Raw genomic sequence first — 19935 nt, 5'->3', positions numbered from 1 at the left:
TTGCAAGTAAACTCATCCAAGTTCCAAGTTTCTTTATTAGTTGTCATACAGAAGTACAGAATACTTTTATACAAAATGCTTCTTTCTGTTTCGCTCCAGAGACTGCTAGGCAAAAATAGATAATAAAATAAGTATAGCAAGTATAAAATAGAAGTCAAGTACGTAGACAAAAATGTTCAGTATACATATATACAATGCTCTATGTAGAGTAGAGGTAACTGAGTTACCATACAATATACCAGGGGTTCCCAAACTTTTCAGGCCGGGGCCCAGAAAATAAGGCGTCAGAGAGCCGCGGCCCAATGCACATCGTCTGGCTTTTTTTTTTTTTTTTTTTGTCAGGCGACCGATTTTTTAAGCCAAATATCACTTCAATCCTATTAAGTTAGTTCAAGTTAGTTATTCATTTATATGTGCTATTTATGAGAGGGCTAACCTGTTGCAAAATAATAATGATAATAATAATAGCCTCATTAAAATACTATTGTTGCTTCGGTTGTTTTCAGCGTTTTATGTGCATAATCTGTTATTTAGTTTGAAATGTTCGTTGAAATAAGTAGATTTTTCGTTTTTGTTTATTTATTAAGTTAATATAAAACCATATAGTCACATTTTAGAATACAATAGAATAGAATTTTAGAATACAACTAGAAACACTGTCCTGGCCTGCTTCTAAGTTCAGTGGCCTGACAAAAAAAAATTAAAATAAAAAAATAAAAAATATTTTTTTTTTTTTTTTTTTAAATCATCTCGCGGCCCACCCGTGGCTGCTCGCGGCCCACCTTTGGGTCGCGACCCCGACTTTGGGAACCACTGCAATATACTATACAGTGCAAAGCAGAAGTGGGATGAGGTACAATTTAGGTACAATATAATTTACAGTAAGGTGTAATGAGGTATGGGTTGTAGTGCAAATTCTTTATCGATAAATATAAAGTGTGCTTAGGTGTACTAAAGTGGTTAAAGTGGGTGCTGCAGTGAGTTGTATGTTTAAAGTGAGTGTGTACGTGTGTATGCGTGTGCTGTGAGTGCATTTGATGGTTGTTACATAGTGTTATTGTTCGTTGAGCATCCTGATGGCCTGGGGATAGAAGCTTCTTCTGAGTCTCTGTGCTTGCCATGAGACTCCGGTATCGCTTGCCTGACCGCAGCAGTTCAAAGAGGCAGTTGTTTGGGTGGCTCGAGTCTTTGATAATTCTCTTAGCCTTGCCCATGCACCGCTTGTTTTAAATGCCCTGGAGGGTGGGAAGCCCCCCTCCAATTGTGCGTTCGGCTGAGCGGGCCACACTCTGTAGTCTGCTACGGTCTTGTGCGGTGCTATTCCCAAACCAGGAGGTGATATTGCCAGTCAGGATGCTCTCTATTGTGCATGAGTAGAAGTTCTTAAGGATCTTCTGACTGACTTGGAACTTCCTTAGGCGTCTGAGGAAGTAGAGGCGTTGCCGTGCCTTCTTCACAACACTGTCAATGTGTGAGGTCCATGTCAAGTCCTCGGATATGTGGACTCCGAGGTACTTAAAACTGTTCACTCTCTCAACCGGTGCCCCGTCGATGCTGAGGGGGCTGTAGTCCCTGACCCCCGACCTCCTAAAGTCCACAATCATCTCCTTTTGTTTTGCTGACGTTCAGGGAGAGGCTGTTCTCTTGACACCATCCCGCTAGAACCTTGACCTCCTCCAGGTAGGCCCTCTCGTCGTTGGCAGAGATCAGGCCCACCACTACAGCAAATTTGATGATTGTGTTGTTGTTCCGCTGTGCCACACAGTCATGTGTGTACAGGGAGTAGAGGAGGGGACTCAGAACACAGCCCTGGGGGGCCCCTATGTTGAGCGTGATGGATGAGGAGGTGCAGTTGCCTGCTCTTACCACCTGGGGTCTACCCGTCAGGAAGTCCAAGACCCACTGGCAGAGGTCATAGTTCAAGCCCAGGTCCCTGAGCTTGGCTATGAGTTTGGAGGGGACTATGGTATTGAATGCTGAGCTGTAGTTGATGAACAGCATTCTCACATAGTTCCCCTGCCTCTTGTCCAGGTGTGATGCTGCTGTGTGCAGCACATGGGCTATGGCGTCCTCCGTGGACATGTTGGGGTGGTATGCAAATTACAGGGGGTCCAGGTTGATGGGGAGGGAGGAGCAGATGTAGCCCTTTACTAGCTTCTCAAAGCACTTCATGGCTATGGAGGTGAGAGCTACAGGGCGGTAGTCGTTGAGGCAAGCAGGCTTGGATTTTTTGGGTACAGGGATAATAGTAGACTTCTTCAGACAGGTGGGGATGACAGCCTGTTCCAAGGACAGGTTAAATATGTCAGTGAATACCGGGGCCAGTTGGTCGGCACAGACTTTTAGGACGCGGCCGGGGATACCGTCCGGTCCTGCTGCCTTCCTGATATTCACTTTCTTAACATGGTCAACACACATAGACACAGTAGTAAAGAAGGCAAAGCAGCGCCTCTACCACCTGAGACAGTTAAGGAAGTTCAGAGTATCGGGGAAGATACTCCAGTCCTTCTACTCAGGAGCTGTAGAGAGCATCTTGACCGGAAACATCACTGCCTGGTATGGAAACAGCACGGCACAGGACAAGAAGGCCCTACAGAGAGTGGTGCGCTCAGCCGAGCGTACCACGGGTATTGCACTACCTCCCCTGCAGGTGGTGCAAATCCAGAGCCTGCAGAATAATGAAAGACCCCCACCACCCCAATAACAGCCTGTTCCAGCTGCTGAGGTCAGGCAGACGCCTGCGAACCCCAGCTACTAGAATAGAGAGGCTTAGGCTCAGCTTCTTCCCCCAGGCCATCAGAGCCTTGAACAATGAACATTGAGTGCCACAGAACACTGAACTATCCACACACAAGCACACATAAGCACACACGCGACACGCACGCTGTGCACGCTCACACACTAGCAGCCACTTTAACACTTTAACATGAGCGGGCACACACTCATGTCGCACACACCCACTTATGGCCAAAAGGAAAGGCCACTTTAAATTAGTATAACAACAGTAACAGTGTATTGCACTACTACCAAAGCTACCTAGCATGTCCTATATGCTCTGTAAATAACTATGTACAGATACCGAGATGTCACACCATGTTACCTGTTACCTGTTTATTGCACAATGTTGTTTTTATTGGATTCTATTATATGTTGTACCACTGTATTGCACATCGTTGCGGGCAAGACCACCCGCATTTCATTGTATACTTGTATGCCGTGACAAATAAAACTCTTGACTTGACTTGACTTAAAGGTCCTCCTCACCTCATGTTCTGTTACCCTGAACACTGAGTCTCCATCGGCAGTGGCCCCCCACTCCATTGCAGTGGCTTGTAGGCTGGTGTTGTTATTCCCAGCCTCAAACCTCGCATAGAAGGTATTGAGATAATTTTCTAAGGAGATGTCACTGTTCAGCTTGAGGGAGGTGCCTTTGTAATCTGTCATCGTTCTGAGGCCCTGCCGCTTGAAGCCTTTTTACAACGCTTCCGGGTTCCCGCTTTGCGCTCTGATTGGCCAGGTCATGTGACATGAGCGCCAATCGTGGGACGGCAAGTTTCTACACTGGTTAAGCTTAGGCACTCTTTCGAAGTTGGTTAACACTTTGAGTGCCACGCCGGGTTTTCCTTTTTACCCCCTGAATGCCACCATCGGCGCCAATGTTAACGTTAATATCGCCTAATCTATGTTTTAAATTATGGCTATGTGTCTAATCTGCCCATCGCATTATCAAAGACTATTTTCCAGTCAGTGCTGTCAAGGCAGATTGGTTTTTTATCGCGTCATTTCCGTTACAGAGCATTTAGAAAAGCACCCGTTTTGAGATAGAAAACAGCCCATTCTGGACCATTCTATGAAAATCGTCTTTTACTGGAATATTCCACAACGTTGATATTCGTCTGCCTTTTTATGAATCGTTTTCAAATAAACGCTAGATGATCAATATTATACGTGCACGCAAGCACATTCGGGCCGCGCACGGATAATCGCTGTGTTCATTTCCTCTCGGACGTTTACAGTGAAACCGAAAGAGCCCATTTCACAAAACAGCTTATAACTTCATCAAAATTAGTCTGATTATCCTAACACTGATAACATAGAGTCCTTACCTGACATCAGATGGTATCCAACTGGTATATTCCAATTCCTGATCACCATTCGAAAAAATCGATAAGTGTATAGATCCAACGCGATACAGTAGAACTCCATGATCAGCGGGGCTCAGAGTCTCCAGAATGAACTGTGGTAACCCCGGCTGGATCAGTGGACTGGAAAATGTGGAGTACCGGATTTTTTTCCCCATCCATTTTCATTGAGTCCATTCCAAAATCCCTTATGTCATCTGAAAGACGATAGGGGGCGCTTTTTTCCACATATGATCTCCGGCGCCGCTCGTGTATACTCGGGTAGGCTCGCGTGATGCAATATGATTTTAGATCGCTAAAAAAATACGGGAAAAAAACTATGTAGAAAGTCAATAAATTTACAACATTTAAAATAATTTAAAACTGTAGACTGTGGTGAAATGGTTGGCTATTAACACATTCGGGGCCAACCACGTATATATATACGTGTTTCGGCACCATGCTTAACACATCCCACGCCGGAAACGGCTTACGACGTGTTTCAAGTTCATGCGAATTCTGCCAATCCACGGCGTACGACGTTATTGAGATCATATTTCATTTTTTCGCCATGTTATTCATAATTCCCTCACGGAGCCTCGTCTGATGCAGTGGGAGCATGCACAACTCTGCAATGCTTCAATACTGCCCCCTGGTGGATGATCAGCGAGTTTCCAAACCGGAAATGGACCAGTCGATCTCGGTGCGTCTTGGAAATGTGTCCGGCACTCGCATATTGTCGCGGGACTCAAGACACACACAGTGTATATGGATCGCTGCCATAACTCAATAATTGACATGATTTGGGCTGTTATTATTATTATTTTTTTTATTGATCTTTTTTCCCCCTCCTTTTTCCTCCGATTTTCTCCCATCCCAATGTTTAGTCGTTATGCCAATTCCCAATCCCCTTCCTGGTCGCTGCGCACTTACCCCCCACAGTCGGTCTGGGAGAGTGGAGGCTATCACGTGCTTCCTCCGACACACGTCCAGCCAGCCAATCAACCGCTTCTTTTCACCTGGCAGCGCGGACTCTCACTGAGAGGGTGTAACGTGTGGAAGGATCACACTACCCCCCTTAGATCCTATCCGCGCTGAGCAGGCGCCCCGACCGAACTGTAGGAGTCGCTGTTTACAACGACCCGGACCCACCCCGCCAGCTTTCCCACCCTCTAATACTGCCAATTGTATTAGTGTGAACGGCCAGCCAAGCTGGTGACACGCCGGGAGCTGGATTCGAACAGGCGAATCCAGCGGCTCCGGCGTTGGTGACGAACCAATCTCCGCTACGCCACCTGACCGCCCTGGGCTGTTATTATTATTATACAAACCGGAAATGGATCGACTCGATCGGCGTCAAATAAGTGGGATCTTTTTGCTCCATTCTCACTGGCCAACGGTAAGAGGACAATGACGTCATTTTCAGCGTGTTTGTTTATTACAAACTGCTCCGATCAATATATCACCCATACTACATAAAGCATTTACAGACGATCCCGGAATTATAAACACCCCCCCCCCCCGTTCACCCGCGCATGATCAGTCATAATGTTTAGGATCATGTACAGTTGAACATTTTAATATAGCGTGTATCGCCAACAAACGGCATTTGATCATCTATATATGCGTTTATGCCTATATCTCACGTTCTAGGAATTACTGCAGAAAACGATAAAAACATATTTATATTCTAGACTGTATTTTCGTATGAACCTATGAATGAAAAAGTAAAACGTTCCTACATCCTGAACGATAGATAATCGATGTTGAATGGGCCATAGTAATGTCAATTTAGCAATACAATTTAAAAAGTTATAGCCCTGCAAAGAAGGTAAACATCTCCATAGGCTTAGACTGGTGGCAGTGATCAAACATTGATGGATATAAGCGTGGCAGGGAATGTGTTAAAGGGCCAACCACGTATATATACGTGGCAAGGTTGTTTTGGCTTTTATTCCATTGTAATATCCTACTCAATGTCACCGAGCGGCACTGCAGATTTACCCTACTCTTGGAATTCGCAAAAGTGCATTACCAGCCAGATCCTCGTAGGGGCGCTGTCTCGATAATGCAGTGTTCCCTGTTACAGACCGGTGTTTTTATTTTATTTTTTATGAATGGACTTTTCTGTTAGCCTAAAGCAGGGGTCTCAAACTCGCGGCCCGCTGGATGATATTTTGCGGCCCCCTACTTGACATCAAAGTGTAGTGTTAATGCGGCCCGCGCCGCCGCGTGCAACTTGTTGCGCGAGTTGGCCGTTTTATTTATTTTATCACTTGTAGGCTACCATAGCGCAGGCTCATGGCAGCAACGTTAGTGGTTGAAACGTGATTCCGGAGTGATACCAAGTAGAAGGAAATATATCCTGTCATCAGTGCGTATAGCAGGTATCCTCGAAATTCTCTGCTATCTCCTCTGCACTGCTCCAACTGTCTGTCTGTCTACTGCTTTGGTCCAATCATATTCAGCGTCCCGTCAGCATCCCCCCCCACCCACCCACAGTCTGCGAATCAGAGCAGAGTAGGGCGGGTCTTCACGGAATGCGTGTTGTCTTTCAACGGGTCGGAGTCAGAGCGAGAGTTGACAGCGCATTTACAGGTAGTCTAATCTGCAGGTACTGTAGCGAGTAGCATCATTTTTACCAGCAGGCAGATAGTAGAAAAATATGGCATGTTCAAAGATGGCCAGTAAAATAAAAGTCAACAGTGAAAATCGCTGCAATTCAAAGGTGAATGGACTGAAAAATATGCGTTCATCCTCCCTCCAACCAGCACAATGTGCCAAGAAACGGTAGCTCTTGTGAAGAGTGGCAATTTGAAACTCAATTTGAAACGCCAATACGAAACAAAGGTTATTTTGATGCAACCTTTCAGCACTAAGAACCACAAAAATAAATGGAATGAAATCATCATATCAAGCTAGTTATGTCACAACGATAAAAAGCAACCAAGTGTCACTGCTCACTCAGTGGCATGGGTGTTGGCTAAACACAAGAAGCCATTCTCTGATGCATAAATAATAAAATAATGTATGACTGAAGTGATGGAGACCATGTTTGAAGGCAAACAAAAGCAAATCCTCCTCAGATAGCACAGCAACCAGAATAACTGAAATACTGGCTGTGATAGAATACAAAAAATGCACAGTGCATTTCCATAGCTGTGGATGAGTCCACTGACACCACTGAGAATGCTCAGTTGCTGGTGTTTTTGAGGTTTTATGATGAGCCAAAGGGGTAGTTTGTTGATGTATTAATACATTTTTGGAATACTTTAAACTAGGGATGCTCGATATTGGCTTTTTTACCGATTCCGATATTGTCCAACTCTTAATTTCGATACCGATACCGATATCAACCGATACCGATATATGCAGGGTTTCCCCCCAAAAAAACTGAATAATTTCAGGTAATTAATAATTTCACTGGATGCATTCAAAAGGCTTTCTAAATATAAGCATTATCTGTGCAAAATATGATAATTAAAAAAGTTAAAATTAACATTACATATCTCTTGTTGTTGAATTAAACCAACATGCATACTTTTGACAATAAATAAAATAAGAATTGGTTCTTACTTGCTTGCCTGGGTAAATAAAGGTTAAATAAATGTAAAAAAAAAAAATTTTTTCTTTTTTTTACCGATACCGATATTTTCCGATATCACATTTTACTGCCGATATCGGCCGATAATATCGGTCGGCCGATAATATCGGACATCCCTACTTTAAACCCTTTTTTTGTGGAATATTTGATGCAGCCCAGCCTCACCCAGACTCTACCTCCAGCAGCCCCCAGGTAAATTGAGTTTGAGACCCCTGGCCTAAAGCTATGCGTGTAGCCGATCGCCTGGAATAGTTTTTGGGACGCTGAATTCAGTATGCAGTAAAGGAATATAGCATCAGTCAATGGACATATGGATCTACCAGATGGCGATCGATAACTGGGAAATTCTTTTTGCAGTCCAACCGGCCACAGGTAAGAGCGATATGACGTCAATTTCAGCTTGGTCGGGCCTTGCTTTGATTGCCGTCCACCCGGTCAGCAAATGAGGCTACTGAGGCTAATGCCGTTATTGGTAATCAATAATCAGAAACGACGTCCCACGCCCCCCCCCCCCCCCCTTTCATGCATTCATGGTGGACCATGATACCGACAATATGCATTTTGAGTTTTAACTCTAGCTTGTCTATAGCCGAAACGTCATTCGATTTAACGTTATTAGCTTAGCACCCTATATCTCGCGTTCCAGGAAATACCCCAGAACATTCTGCTATAACGTTCATATTCAAGACGCTATAAAATGGGAACGTATTGATGAAAAAAGAATTTATTTAAGGCATATTGAAGGGACTGTTTATAGTGTCAATTGACAATGAGAATGGACTGATAGCAATAATATAAAGTATAGATTTAGCTCTACAAACAGCCTCACGCACAATGAAAGGTTGTTATGATATGCTGGCCATATAGAGTGGGCCCCGTCTAATCCCAATGGCCCCGAATGTGTTAAAGAATTAATCTGACCAATAGCTACTACTAAATTGAGTTTTAAAGTACATTGCAAAATGTTTCTGGGGCACAGAAGCTAAAAGCAGATTTTCCCAATTCAGTGCAAACTGTAAAAGCTAATCACCAGAGTGAGTATGATGAGGTCCAGTGTTCCAGTCCAGCAATCAAGTGATGTAGGGTGGAAGGTCATCAATAATGGCTTCATACAGATCCTGGCTTTCATTCAGTAGCTACCTGCTGTTATTTATGCGGGCAACAGTAATTTTAAGCAGCATGAGTGCAGATATGAGTGGATGTGCGGTGCTTCGTGAGGGCTTTACGTGAGACTAACTATTGAGCTAACTGCTCTACACTTCATACACTTGATCCAGCCTTCCTGGACATTACGGTGACTGCATGGTCCTGGTGCCCTACCCTTCACACTGCATCTTTAAATACGGTAGTCTAGATTAACATTTGAGTGAATGGTGTCTAGAATGAGCTGTGTGCTTGGGTTACTGGTTACTGTGGTGACCTGTAATGAAAGCACCTTGTGTTTACTGTTTGGATATGAGACATTTATAAATGATCTCAAACAGCGTAAATAAAGTTAGGACACGACCACACTGATCTGTGGCTGTCCGTCTACATTCTGTTTATTGTACAGGGCTGGCGATGAGTCCGTCACCGACAGCTGTCCTATCCCAAGCCCGCCCTCTTTTCTTGACCTTCCAATCACAACTGTTGCGATTGTGGAGGAATCCATTTGTTCCACCCAAACCCCAGACCTTCCATCTGTTTTCTCTCCATTTTGCGACGGATGAGTGTGGTCGTTCCCATACTCGACCCTAAGTATCAGTGTGCCCGTTCCCACACTCGACCCTAAGTATCAGTGTGCCCGTTCCCATACTCGACCCTAAGTATCAGTGTGCCCGTTCCCACACTCTACCCTAAGTATCAGTGTGCCTGTTCCCACACTCGACCCTAAGTATCAGTGTGCCCGTTCCCACACTCGACCCTAAGTATCAGTGTGCCCGTTCCCATACTCGACCCTAAGTATCAGTGTGCCCGTTCCCACACTCGACCCTAAGTATCAGTGTGCCCGTTCCCACACTCGACCCTAAGTATCAGTGTGCCTGTTCCCACACTCAACCCTAAGTATCAGTGTGCCCGTTCCCACACTCGACCCTAAGTATCAGTGTGCCCGTTCCCACACTCGACCCTAAGTATCAGTGTGCCCGTTCCCATACTCGACCCTAAGTATCAGTGTGCCCGTTCCCACACTCGACCCTAAGTATCAGTGTGCCCGTTCCCATACTCGACCCTAAGTATCAGTGTGCCCGTTCCCACACTCGACCCTAAGTATCAGTGTGCCCGTTCCCACACTCGACCCTAAGGATCAGTGTGCCCGTTCCCATACTCGACCCTAAGTATCAGTGTGCCCGTTCCCACACTCGACCCTAAGTATCAGTGTGCCCGTTCCCACACTCTACCCTAAGGATCAGTGTGCCCGTTCCCACACTCGACCCTAAGGATCAGTGTGCCCGTTCCCACACTCGACCCTAAGGATCAGTGTGCCCGTTCCCACACTCAACTCTAAGGCCTCTTATTCTTGTGTTTTGCACCTCCCAGTGGCCGTCTGCTCCTCATCTCGACCAGAGCCGGGTCGCTGGGCATCAACCTGGTCGCGGCCAACAGGGTGATCCTCTTCGACGCCTCCTGGAACCCGTCCTACGACATGCAGAGCATCTTCAGGGTCTACCGCTTCGGCCAGCAGAAGAACGTGTTTGTCTACCGCTTCCTGGCTCAGGTAATCACTCTGGAGAGGGCGGGGCTTTCCCTGAACCGTGGTGTAGGGTGCAGCGCTACTGTGACGATGCACCAGCGCCACCATGTGTTTACATTTTCTGTTTTCTTGTGGCAAAGCTTAGAAACAGACACATCGTTGTCTAATATGTGATGGTTCTGTCCTCTGTTCCAGTGTGTGTGTTTGTGTGTTTTCATGTTCAACATTAAACTATCGTGCAACCTTATACACTGTACTTAAATAAATAACCTTTTGTTTGGTATTTTACAAATTACAGAAATTACAGCTAATTGCTTTCTGCAAACTTTATTGCCCCCCTAGCCTCCCTCCAGACCACCCCCTAGCCCTCCTCCAGATCACCCCCTAGCCCCCCTCCAGACCACCCCCTAGCTCCCCCCTAGCCCCCCTCCAGACCACCCCCTAGCTCCCCCCCTAGCCTCCCTCCAGATCACCCCCTAGCCCCCCTCCAGACCACCCCCTAGCTCTCCCCCTAGCCCCCCTCCAGACCACCCCCTAGCTCCCCCCCTAGCCCCCCTCCAGACCGCGTGAACACTTAAGGTAACCTACTTGCGTTCAGCGTTTCGTCACGCATTTCTGATTGGCCACACCTAGCACACGCCCCGCGGCAGAGCGCTCTCCTTCGCGAATACGCTCGTTCAGAACGCAAGCCGCCATCTTTAATGTGTGCCATACTGTAGATCGCATAGGTAATATTAATAGGTTGCCGCGGCATTATGCATTCGTAATCCGCCCTACATAATAACCATGCAGGTTAATCAAGCAACGCTCGCGCAATACCTAGGTTAATAATAAGTAGGCAATTGGCACAAGTGTAAATTATACATTCGTCACTCAGTTTTAATATCGACCGATAGCTCAACTCGTTCGTCAGCTTGCTGTGGAGCCGCTGGTCAGTCGGTGACAAGTTCGAATTACTTCAATTATATATTTAAACATGGTCCCCAAAATGAATGGAAGCGAATGAGGAGCCTAAATAACATTATATAACGTTGCGTTACAATGTACAGTTTCTAGTTAATCAGTAAGAGTGTACTGTACATACAGAGTTAAGAGTGTACTGTACATACAGCGTTAAGAGTGTACTGTACATACAGAGTTAAGAGTGTACTGTACATACAGAGTTAAGTGCGTACTGTACATACAGAGTGTACTGTACAATACATATAGTTAAGTGTACTGTACATACATATGGCGCTTTTCCACTGCATGGTACCTACTCTACTCTACTCTACTCTACTCGGTATTTTCGGTTTTCCATTACCAAAGTACCTGGTACCAGGCTGGTACCAGGTACTTTTTTGGTACTTTTTTAGTCCCTGCTCGAGTCTGGTTCCAAGCGCGAGCCAAGCGGGTAGAACTGGTACTATAAAAGTCATGTGAAACACTGCAGACCACTGATTGGTCAGAAGAGAGACGCGTCACTAGTTGGAGAGTCTGAACTGGTCTGAACGAAAACAGAAAGCCGCCATCTTTAATGTCTCTCATAGGATTTCATTATGGTTGCAGCAGGCACAAGTTCAATAAACAAACGATACAGTCACTGTGTATTCTGCCTCATTTATTGATTAAACAAAACCGACATCAACACAATTTGCCACCGAGCGGAGAGTTTAGTCTCGCAAAAAGATCGCTGACTTGTTAAGGCTTAAGCTCCACAACGGTGGAAGGAATGTTCTAATGTGCTAATGTTGTGCTAGCGTTTTAGCATGGCTATCGTACATAGCGGGATAAATATAACTCGCTATTGATTGTTTGTATGAGTAACGTTAATGCTAGTAGAATAGACACAACGTGAGGTAATCACCATCCATTTTAAACCGGTTATTACCTAATGCTAACGTTAGCAAATAGACGCGACTGGTAACGTTACAGCGTTGTTGTTAGCCTAACACTGCATTATTTCCGGCGTTTGCTGCCTGGTGTGATCACAGCGCATGCGCATCATGCACCCAACGCCGGAAATAATGCCGTTTTGAGCAGTTTATAAAAAATATTTAAAATGTTTATTAGCAACGCCGAGCTTTCAAACCATCCCGTATCTCTGTCCGAAACCCTCGTGCAACTGTGAGTACATTTGAAATGTCTCTGTGATACTTGTATAACGAACAGTTCGGCCAGAACCAGTCCTTCAGGGTAAATCTAGGTTGGTTTCCTATTGAGGATCGAGTGACTGTGGATTCACTCGGTGAGCTCTCATGCTGATCACCAGCAGCCCCGTCTCCCCACACGGAGACAAACTGAGTACTTTATTTTAGTACCTGCAGTGGAAAAGCAACATGGTACCAGGTACCTAAAGCGAGTAGAGTAGAGTAGAGTAGAGTCGAGTAGGTACTATGCAGTGGAAAAGCGCCAATAGTTAAGTGTGTACTGTACATACAGAGTTAACTCTGTATTGTACACTACACTCTGTATGTACAGTACACACTTAACTCTATATTGTACAGTACACTTAACTCTGTATGTACAGTACACACTTAACTCTGTATTGTACAGTACACTTAACTCTGTATGTACAGTACACTTAACTATATGTATTGTACAGTACACTATGTATGTACAGTACACACTTAACTCTGTATGTACAGTACACACTTAACTCTGTATGTACAGTACACACTTAACTATGTATGTACAGTACACTTAACTATATGTATTGTACAGTACACTGTATGTACAGTACACACTTAACTATGTATGTACAGTACACTCTTAACTCTATGTACAGTACACTCTTAACTCTGTATGTACAGTACACTCTTAACTCTGTATATACAGTACACTCTTAACTCTGTATGTACAGTACACTCTTACTGATTAACCAAAAACTGTACATTGTAATGCAACGTTATATAATGTTATTTCGCGTTTTTATTCATAACGTTATTTCGCGTGACAACACTACATCAGTGGAGGCTGCTGACCAAATTTTTAGGTGAAGCACAAATTATTATATTATATTATATATTAAATTATATTTTTTAAACATCCCCAACGCTGCAACACCCCCATTCCTCCCAGGTGTCAGGCTCCTCATTCGCTTCCATTCATTTTGGGGACCATGTTTAAATATCGGAGATGAACGGGCGGCTACGTGGCATAGTGGGCAAGGCGCTTGCCACGAATGCGGAGACGCTGGGCTCGCCTGTTCGAGCCCAGCGCTCCATATTGCTTTCAGTTTAGCTGGTCGTTCATACTAATACACATTGGCCGTATTAGGGGGTGGGAAACTGATGGGTGGGGATCGGGCGTTGTGGACAGCGACTCCTACAGGTCGGTTGGTGCGCCTGCGCAGTAGAATCAGGAAGTGTCGGGGGCAGCGTGAGCCTCCCACGCGTTACTCCTCGCCACTGAGAGATCGAGCTGCGCAGGTGAAAAGATGCGACTGCTGTTACCTCAAGTACCGGAGGGGACTTGTGCTATGTATGACTTAGTCCACATTGCAGCCGGCTTGTGGGAGGCAAGAAACAGCGTTCGTGACAGGGGAGGGTTGAATTGGATGATACGAAATTGGGATGGGAGAAAAATTTTGAAAAATGGGAGAAAAAGTGGATTAAAAAAAAAATATCGGAGATGAACGTTATTTCGATTGATATGAATAGCTAGTTACGTTTATATAGAGAGATGATAAATTAATTACCGGTAAACGTAAAAAAAATAAATTGAAGTGATTCGAACTTGTCACCGACTGACCAGCGGCTCCACAGCAAGCTGACGAACGAGTTGAGCTATCCGTCATATTAAAACTGAGTGACTAATGTATAATTTACACTTGTGCCAATTGCCTACTTATTATGCGCGAGCGTTGCTTGATTAACCTGCGTGGTTATTATGTAGGGGGGATTACGAATGCATAATGCCGCGGCAACCTATTAATATTACCTATGCGACCTACAGTATGGCACACATTAAAGATGGCGGCTTGCGTTCTGAACGAGCGTATTCGCGAAGGAGAGCGTTCTGCCGCGGGGGCGTGCTAGGCATGGTCACGTGGGACGCTGAACGCAAGTAGGTTACCTTAAGTGTTCACGCCTCCAGACCACCCCCTAGTTGTTTACCCACCATCTTGTTTGAAAGTCCTGTGGATGAAGGTGTTCATTGACCAATCAGAATAGAGTATTCCACTCAGCAGTGTAATAACTGAGGGTGCTTTGTGTCCAGGGCACCATGGAGGAGAAGATCTACGACCGGCAGGTGGCCAAGCAGTCCCTGTCGTTCCGCGTCGTGGACCAGCAGCAGATGGAGAGACACTTCACCATGTTTGAGCTCACAGAGCTCTACATGTTCGAGCCCGACCTGCTGGACGATCCCAACTCCAAGAAGAGCAAGAGAACCACCCCGCTGCTGCCCAAGGTGACCACACCTTCTCACCTTACAGGAACCTGCCGTCTTCTCCAGAGTCAGACAAGAAGATAGATACCGCTTTCCTCTCTGTGCGTTCAGTAGAAAAGCAATCCGACTGCTATCTTGTCTGTCTCTCTCTCTCCTCTCTGTCTGTCTCTCTATCTCCTCTCTGTCTGTCTCTCTATCTCCTCTCTGTCTGTCTCTCTATCTCCTCTCTGTCTGTCTCTCTCCTCTCTGTCTGTCTCTATCTCCTCTCTGTCTGTATCTCTCCTCTATGTCTGTCTCTCTATCGCCTCTCTGTCTGTCTCTCTCCTCTCTGTCTGTCTCTCCTCTCCATCTATATCCCCTCTCCATCTATATCCCCTCTGTCTGTCTCCCTATCAACTCTCTGTTTGTCTTCTCTGTCTCTATCTCCTGTCTGTCTCTCCATCTCTTCTCTGTCTGTTTTCCTATCTCCTTTATTTTGGTCTATCTCTCTCCTCTCGGTCTGCCTGTCTCTTCTCTGTCTGCCTCTCTCTCTCCTCTCTCTCTCTTTCCTCTCTCTCTCTCTCTCTCCCCTCTGTCGCAAATTAATAGAAGCGGATCCAGCTAGCCTAACTGTTGGCCAAAAACACCTCTCCCGTAGTTTTAAGCTAGTGGTCCGTATCCGCTTCCATTCATTTGTGCTAAGCTAGGCTAGCCTGCAGCCGGATAGCTTTTCTACTGAAAAGAAGATGGTAAGCGCATTTCCCATAATGTTGCCGTGTTCCTTTAATGTCATTCTTAACACTATCAGTGCCGGCATTGTTTACCTTTTTACCCCGTTGAATGCCATCATCCACTTCAATGTTAGCGTTAAAAACGCATAATCTATGTTTTAAATTATGGCTATGTGTCTAATCTGCCCGTCGCTTATCATTGACTTGTTTGCAGTCAACATTGTCGAAACGGATTGTTTTTTAATCTGTTCATATCCTTTTTATAGCATTTCGAAAAGCTATCGTTCTCAAAAAAAAAATCGGAAAATTGAAAGATTCCCCCATAAACGCCATTTATTGGAATATTCTCGAATACACTAGACACGTTGTCATTTGTCGGCCTATTTATGAATAAACGCTAGATAAACGCTAGATTATCGATTGTATATGTGTACTTATGCACGCTATAGAGGCGGGCTGAAAAATCTATTATCCATTTCCTCAAGATCACACACACACACACGGCACATGCTGATATCTCAGTGAATTAGGGCTGACCCCTATTAATCGATTAGTCGACTAATCGGTCGAAAGGAGCCGTAGTCGACTGGCCAACCTCTTAGTCGAATATAATAACACATTTTTTTTTATATATATTTTTTTTTATCATTCTTTCCAAAAGAAAAGAGGCCTAGAAGCGTGGCTAACGCTAATGGCACGCATACCAGAGGCTAACTGCCTACGAAAACGGGCACAGAGGCACTGAAAGAGGATTTCACCCATCTAATGAACACACTAGACTAGACAAATATCAAGATGTATCCATCAGTGGACCAATTGCATGCTTTTGCAGAGGACAAGAAGCCTTCAGTCGACTCCTTCAGACATTAAGCACCCCCCACAGCCCAAATGGAATGATTAAAAAAAAAAAGTTTAAAAATATTGTTATTTTTTTATTTTTTTTAAGTCTACCAATAGTCGACTAACGGCAAATTTTGGCCAATCCTAGTCGACCATCCAAATCATTAGTCGGGGACAACCCTACAGTGAATACAGGTCTGATTATCCTAAAACTGGTAACATAGACTCCTTACCTTCTCCAAAAAGATTATTCCAATTCCTGATCGCCATTCCAAATATCGATCGCGTTTATTGATTGATTATTGGCTACTGTAAATATATATTCCAGGCTGCTTTCCATCTCGCGATCAGATCCCTCATAATCAGACGGCTCGCCAGCACAATGGAGCCAGTTGGCCACCCCCACAGGGATCTCCCAGTATAATCGACTGACCTGCAGTTACACAGGGATAGACGATAGGGGGCGTTTTTTTCTCCATCTGAGCTCCTGGAGGGTCTGCTGTACCAACGGGAGACTCGATTGATGAAATATGAATTCAGATTGCTAATAAAAAAATCAAACAACAATACACGTCGTCGGCACTCAACGGGGGTGCTGATAAGACGAGAATACACGTCGTCGGCATTCAAAGTGTTAATGTGGCCTAACCTCATCTGCCAAGAAGACACTCCAAATATACCTTTACTATATAAGCCTATATATATATATATATATATATATATATATATATATATATATATATATATATTAGAGCTGGGCCGTTAACGGCGTTAACGTGCTGCGTTATCGCGAGACTAGTATCGCGCGATAATATAATTGACGCCGTTAATCTTTTTCACATCGTTGGGTCTGTATTGTCCTTAAATACTTGCCGTAGTTCCCAGCTGTGGTACCAGGAAGTGATTGCACTACCGGAGCTGTAGTCAGAATAATGTGTTAAACTAAAGTAGTGGTCCGGTAATCATTGTTATACAGGTGAGGTTAAGAAGTCCTCAGGATATAACACAATTCGGCGATGAGGACGTCTGAATCTGCACAATGCAAGAAAAAATAAGTCCGTTGCAAGCTTTGTTTACATTATTAACGACGCGAGTTAGCATGTTAGCTCACGTTACTCGGGTGGCACTGGGAAACATCTACAAGAGGAGGAAATCCACTTTACACACTAAAGGAAGGATCGACTGGACTATCGTGAGTGTTTACAACAGAAATGGCTTGGGTTATTGGAAATATTTGACCGTTTGATGACAATCTGGAGCAATATGAAATGAAAATGGGAGACCCTGATGTTAGCATGTTAGCTCACGTGACTCGGGCGGCACTTGAAAACATCTACAAGAGGAGGAAATCCACTTTACACACTAAAGGAAGGATCGACTGGACTATCGTGAGTGTTTACAACAGAAATGGCTTGGGTTATTGGAAATATTGGACCGTTTGATGACAATGTGGAGCAATATGAATGAAATGAAAATGGGAGACCCTGATGTAAACAAGACAAACGTCTTTCTCTGGTCTGCATCTCCTTAACAATTGTGTGTATTGAGCTGTACTCCGACTGTAGTAGCTGTTCAGTGTTCTCTTGGAGGTGGGCCTGAGACTGTAGTAGCTGTTCAGTGTTCTCTTGGATGTGGACCTGAGACAGTAGCTGTTCAGTGTTCTCTTGGAGGTGGACCTGAGACTGTAGTAGCTGTTCAGTGTTCTCTTGGATGTGGACCTGAGACTGTAGCTGTTCAGTGTTCTCTTGGATGTGGACCTGAGACTGTAGTAGCTGTTCGGTGTTCTCTTGGATGTGGACCTGAGACTGTAGTAGCTGTTCGGTGTTCTCTTGGATGTGGACCTGAGGCTGTAGTAGCTGTTCAGTGTTCTCTTGGAGGTGGACCTGAGACTGTAGTAGCTGTTCATTGTTCTCTTGGAGGTGGACCTGAGACTGTAGTAGCTGTTCAGTGTTCTCTTGGATGTGGACCTGAGACTGTAGTAGCTGTTCAGTGTTCTCTTCATTCATGGAACCGTTACACTGAGCTTGCACTGAATTTGTTGAGAAACCTGCTTCTGCAGCAGTCTGTGTGTGAGCAACCAGTCAGCAGCATTGTGAATTCAGAGATTCACTAAAAGACACATTGAGAGACAGGTTTGTGTGTGGATTAAGAAATGAAGGTGCACAGAAGAAACTACTGACAGAGAGTGATTTGACACTGGAGAGAGCTGTCAATATCAGTGTAACAATGTTAATGGCATCAAAGGAAGGGCACAGACAATTACGATAAATCTGGTTTTAAAAGAAACACTGGAAATTACAAAAAGAAGAGACCTGTTCATGCTGTTGAACAAGGAGATAGAACAGCTAGTGACTCCTCAGATGAAGAGGAGAGGATAAATCTCCTCCTCCGGTCATTATTTGGGTAGAACACACATTTTGAATGCATTTGGCAGACACTTTTTTTTTTTTTGAGCCATTTTAATCTAGATTAATTCCAGGATTGCAGGTAGATTAATCTAGATTAAAAAATGTAATCTATGCCCAGCTCTAATATATATATATATATATATATATATATATATATATATATATATATATATATATATATATATATATATATTAGTGCTGTCAGGTGATTAAAAAAAGTTATCTAATTAACTACAGGATTTGTAATTAATTAATCTAATTAATTGCATTTTAATCGCATAACCATTTTAGGCCTGATATTTTATATTCTATAATCATATTTCAAATTGCATGTTTCCGGATGGCAGAATTCAGTACTGTATCTACAAAACCTTCTGTTTAATCATCTTCCCTTTATTCATTTGCTTAGATTTTTCAGGTCTGGTAAATTTTAGCATGGTGTTATTCACAGTAAAAAAGAAAAAAAGAATTGAATTGATATTCTCATTTGGTTCATTACAATTTACTCAAGCCTAGTAACAGACACAGTATTTCTGACACTGGGAATACATTCCCTGAGATCCATAGATGTCACTAGAATCAGATACCAAGAACATGCAAATTATTATAATTTTTTTTTATTAATTTTTAGTTAATTTTCATAACGCAATAATTTGCTGTGTAATTAATTAATCTAATTAACGTGATAAACTGACAGCCCTAATATATATATATATATATATATATATATATATATATATACACACAGGGGAGAGAGAGAGACAGGGGAGAGCGAGAGAGACTGGGGAGAGAGAGACAGGGGAGAGAGAGAGAGACAGAGGGGAGAGATAGATGGGGGAGGGAGAGAGAGGGACGGAGGTGGGAGCGAGAGGGACGGAGGTGGGAGCGAGAGAGACAGAGGGGAGAGGGAGAGACTGAGGGGGCAGACAGAGGGGAGAGAGAGAGAGAGAGATGGGAGATAGAGACTGAGGGGGGAGGGAGAGCGAGAGAGAGAGACAGAGGGGAGAGAGAGAGACAGAGGGGAGAGAGAGACAGAGGGGAGAGATAGAGAGACAGGGCGGAGATAGAGAGACTGAGGGGGGAGAGAGAGGGGCGGAGGTGGGAGCGTGAGAGACAGGGGAGAGATGGCGACAGAGGGGGGAGAGAGAGACTGAGGGGAGACAGGGGAGAGCGAGAGAGAGGGGAGAGATAGCGACAGGGGGAGAGAGAG

The 19935-nt window shown here is 44.4% G+C and overlaps 1 protein-coding gene across 2 annotated transcripts in view; it reads left to right on the top strand.

The window, feature by feature from the left end:
- LOC311227408 (transcriptional regulator ATRX-like) overlaps positions 1-19935 on the top strand; it is a 183642-nt gene that overhangs the window by 142323 nt on the left and 21384 nt on the right. For both annotated transcript variants that reach the window (XM_084313034.1, XM_084313033.1), the window contains exons 29-30: positions 10243-10420; positions 14597-14788. In XM_084313034.1, coding sequence (XP_084169160.1) covers positions 10243-10420; positions 14597-14788 — 370 coding nt within the window. The remainder of the gene's footprint in view (positions 1-10242; positions 10421-14596; positions 14789-19935) is intronic.

This window comes from Notolepis coatsorum (assembly GCF_963971535.1).
Source record: "Notolepis coatsorum genome assembly, chromosome: 1".
In the NCBI taxonomy this organism is placed as follows: Eukaryota; Metazoa; Chordata; class Actinopteri; order Aulopiformes; family Paralepididae; genus Notolepis; species Notolepis coatsorum.
This window is presented reverse-complemented; position numbering and strand designations above follow the sequence as displayed.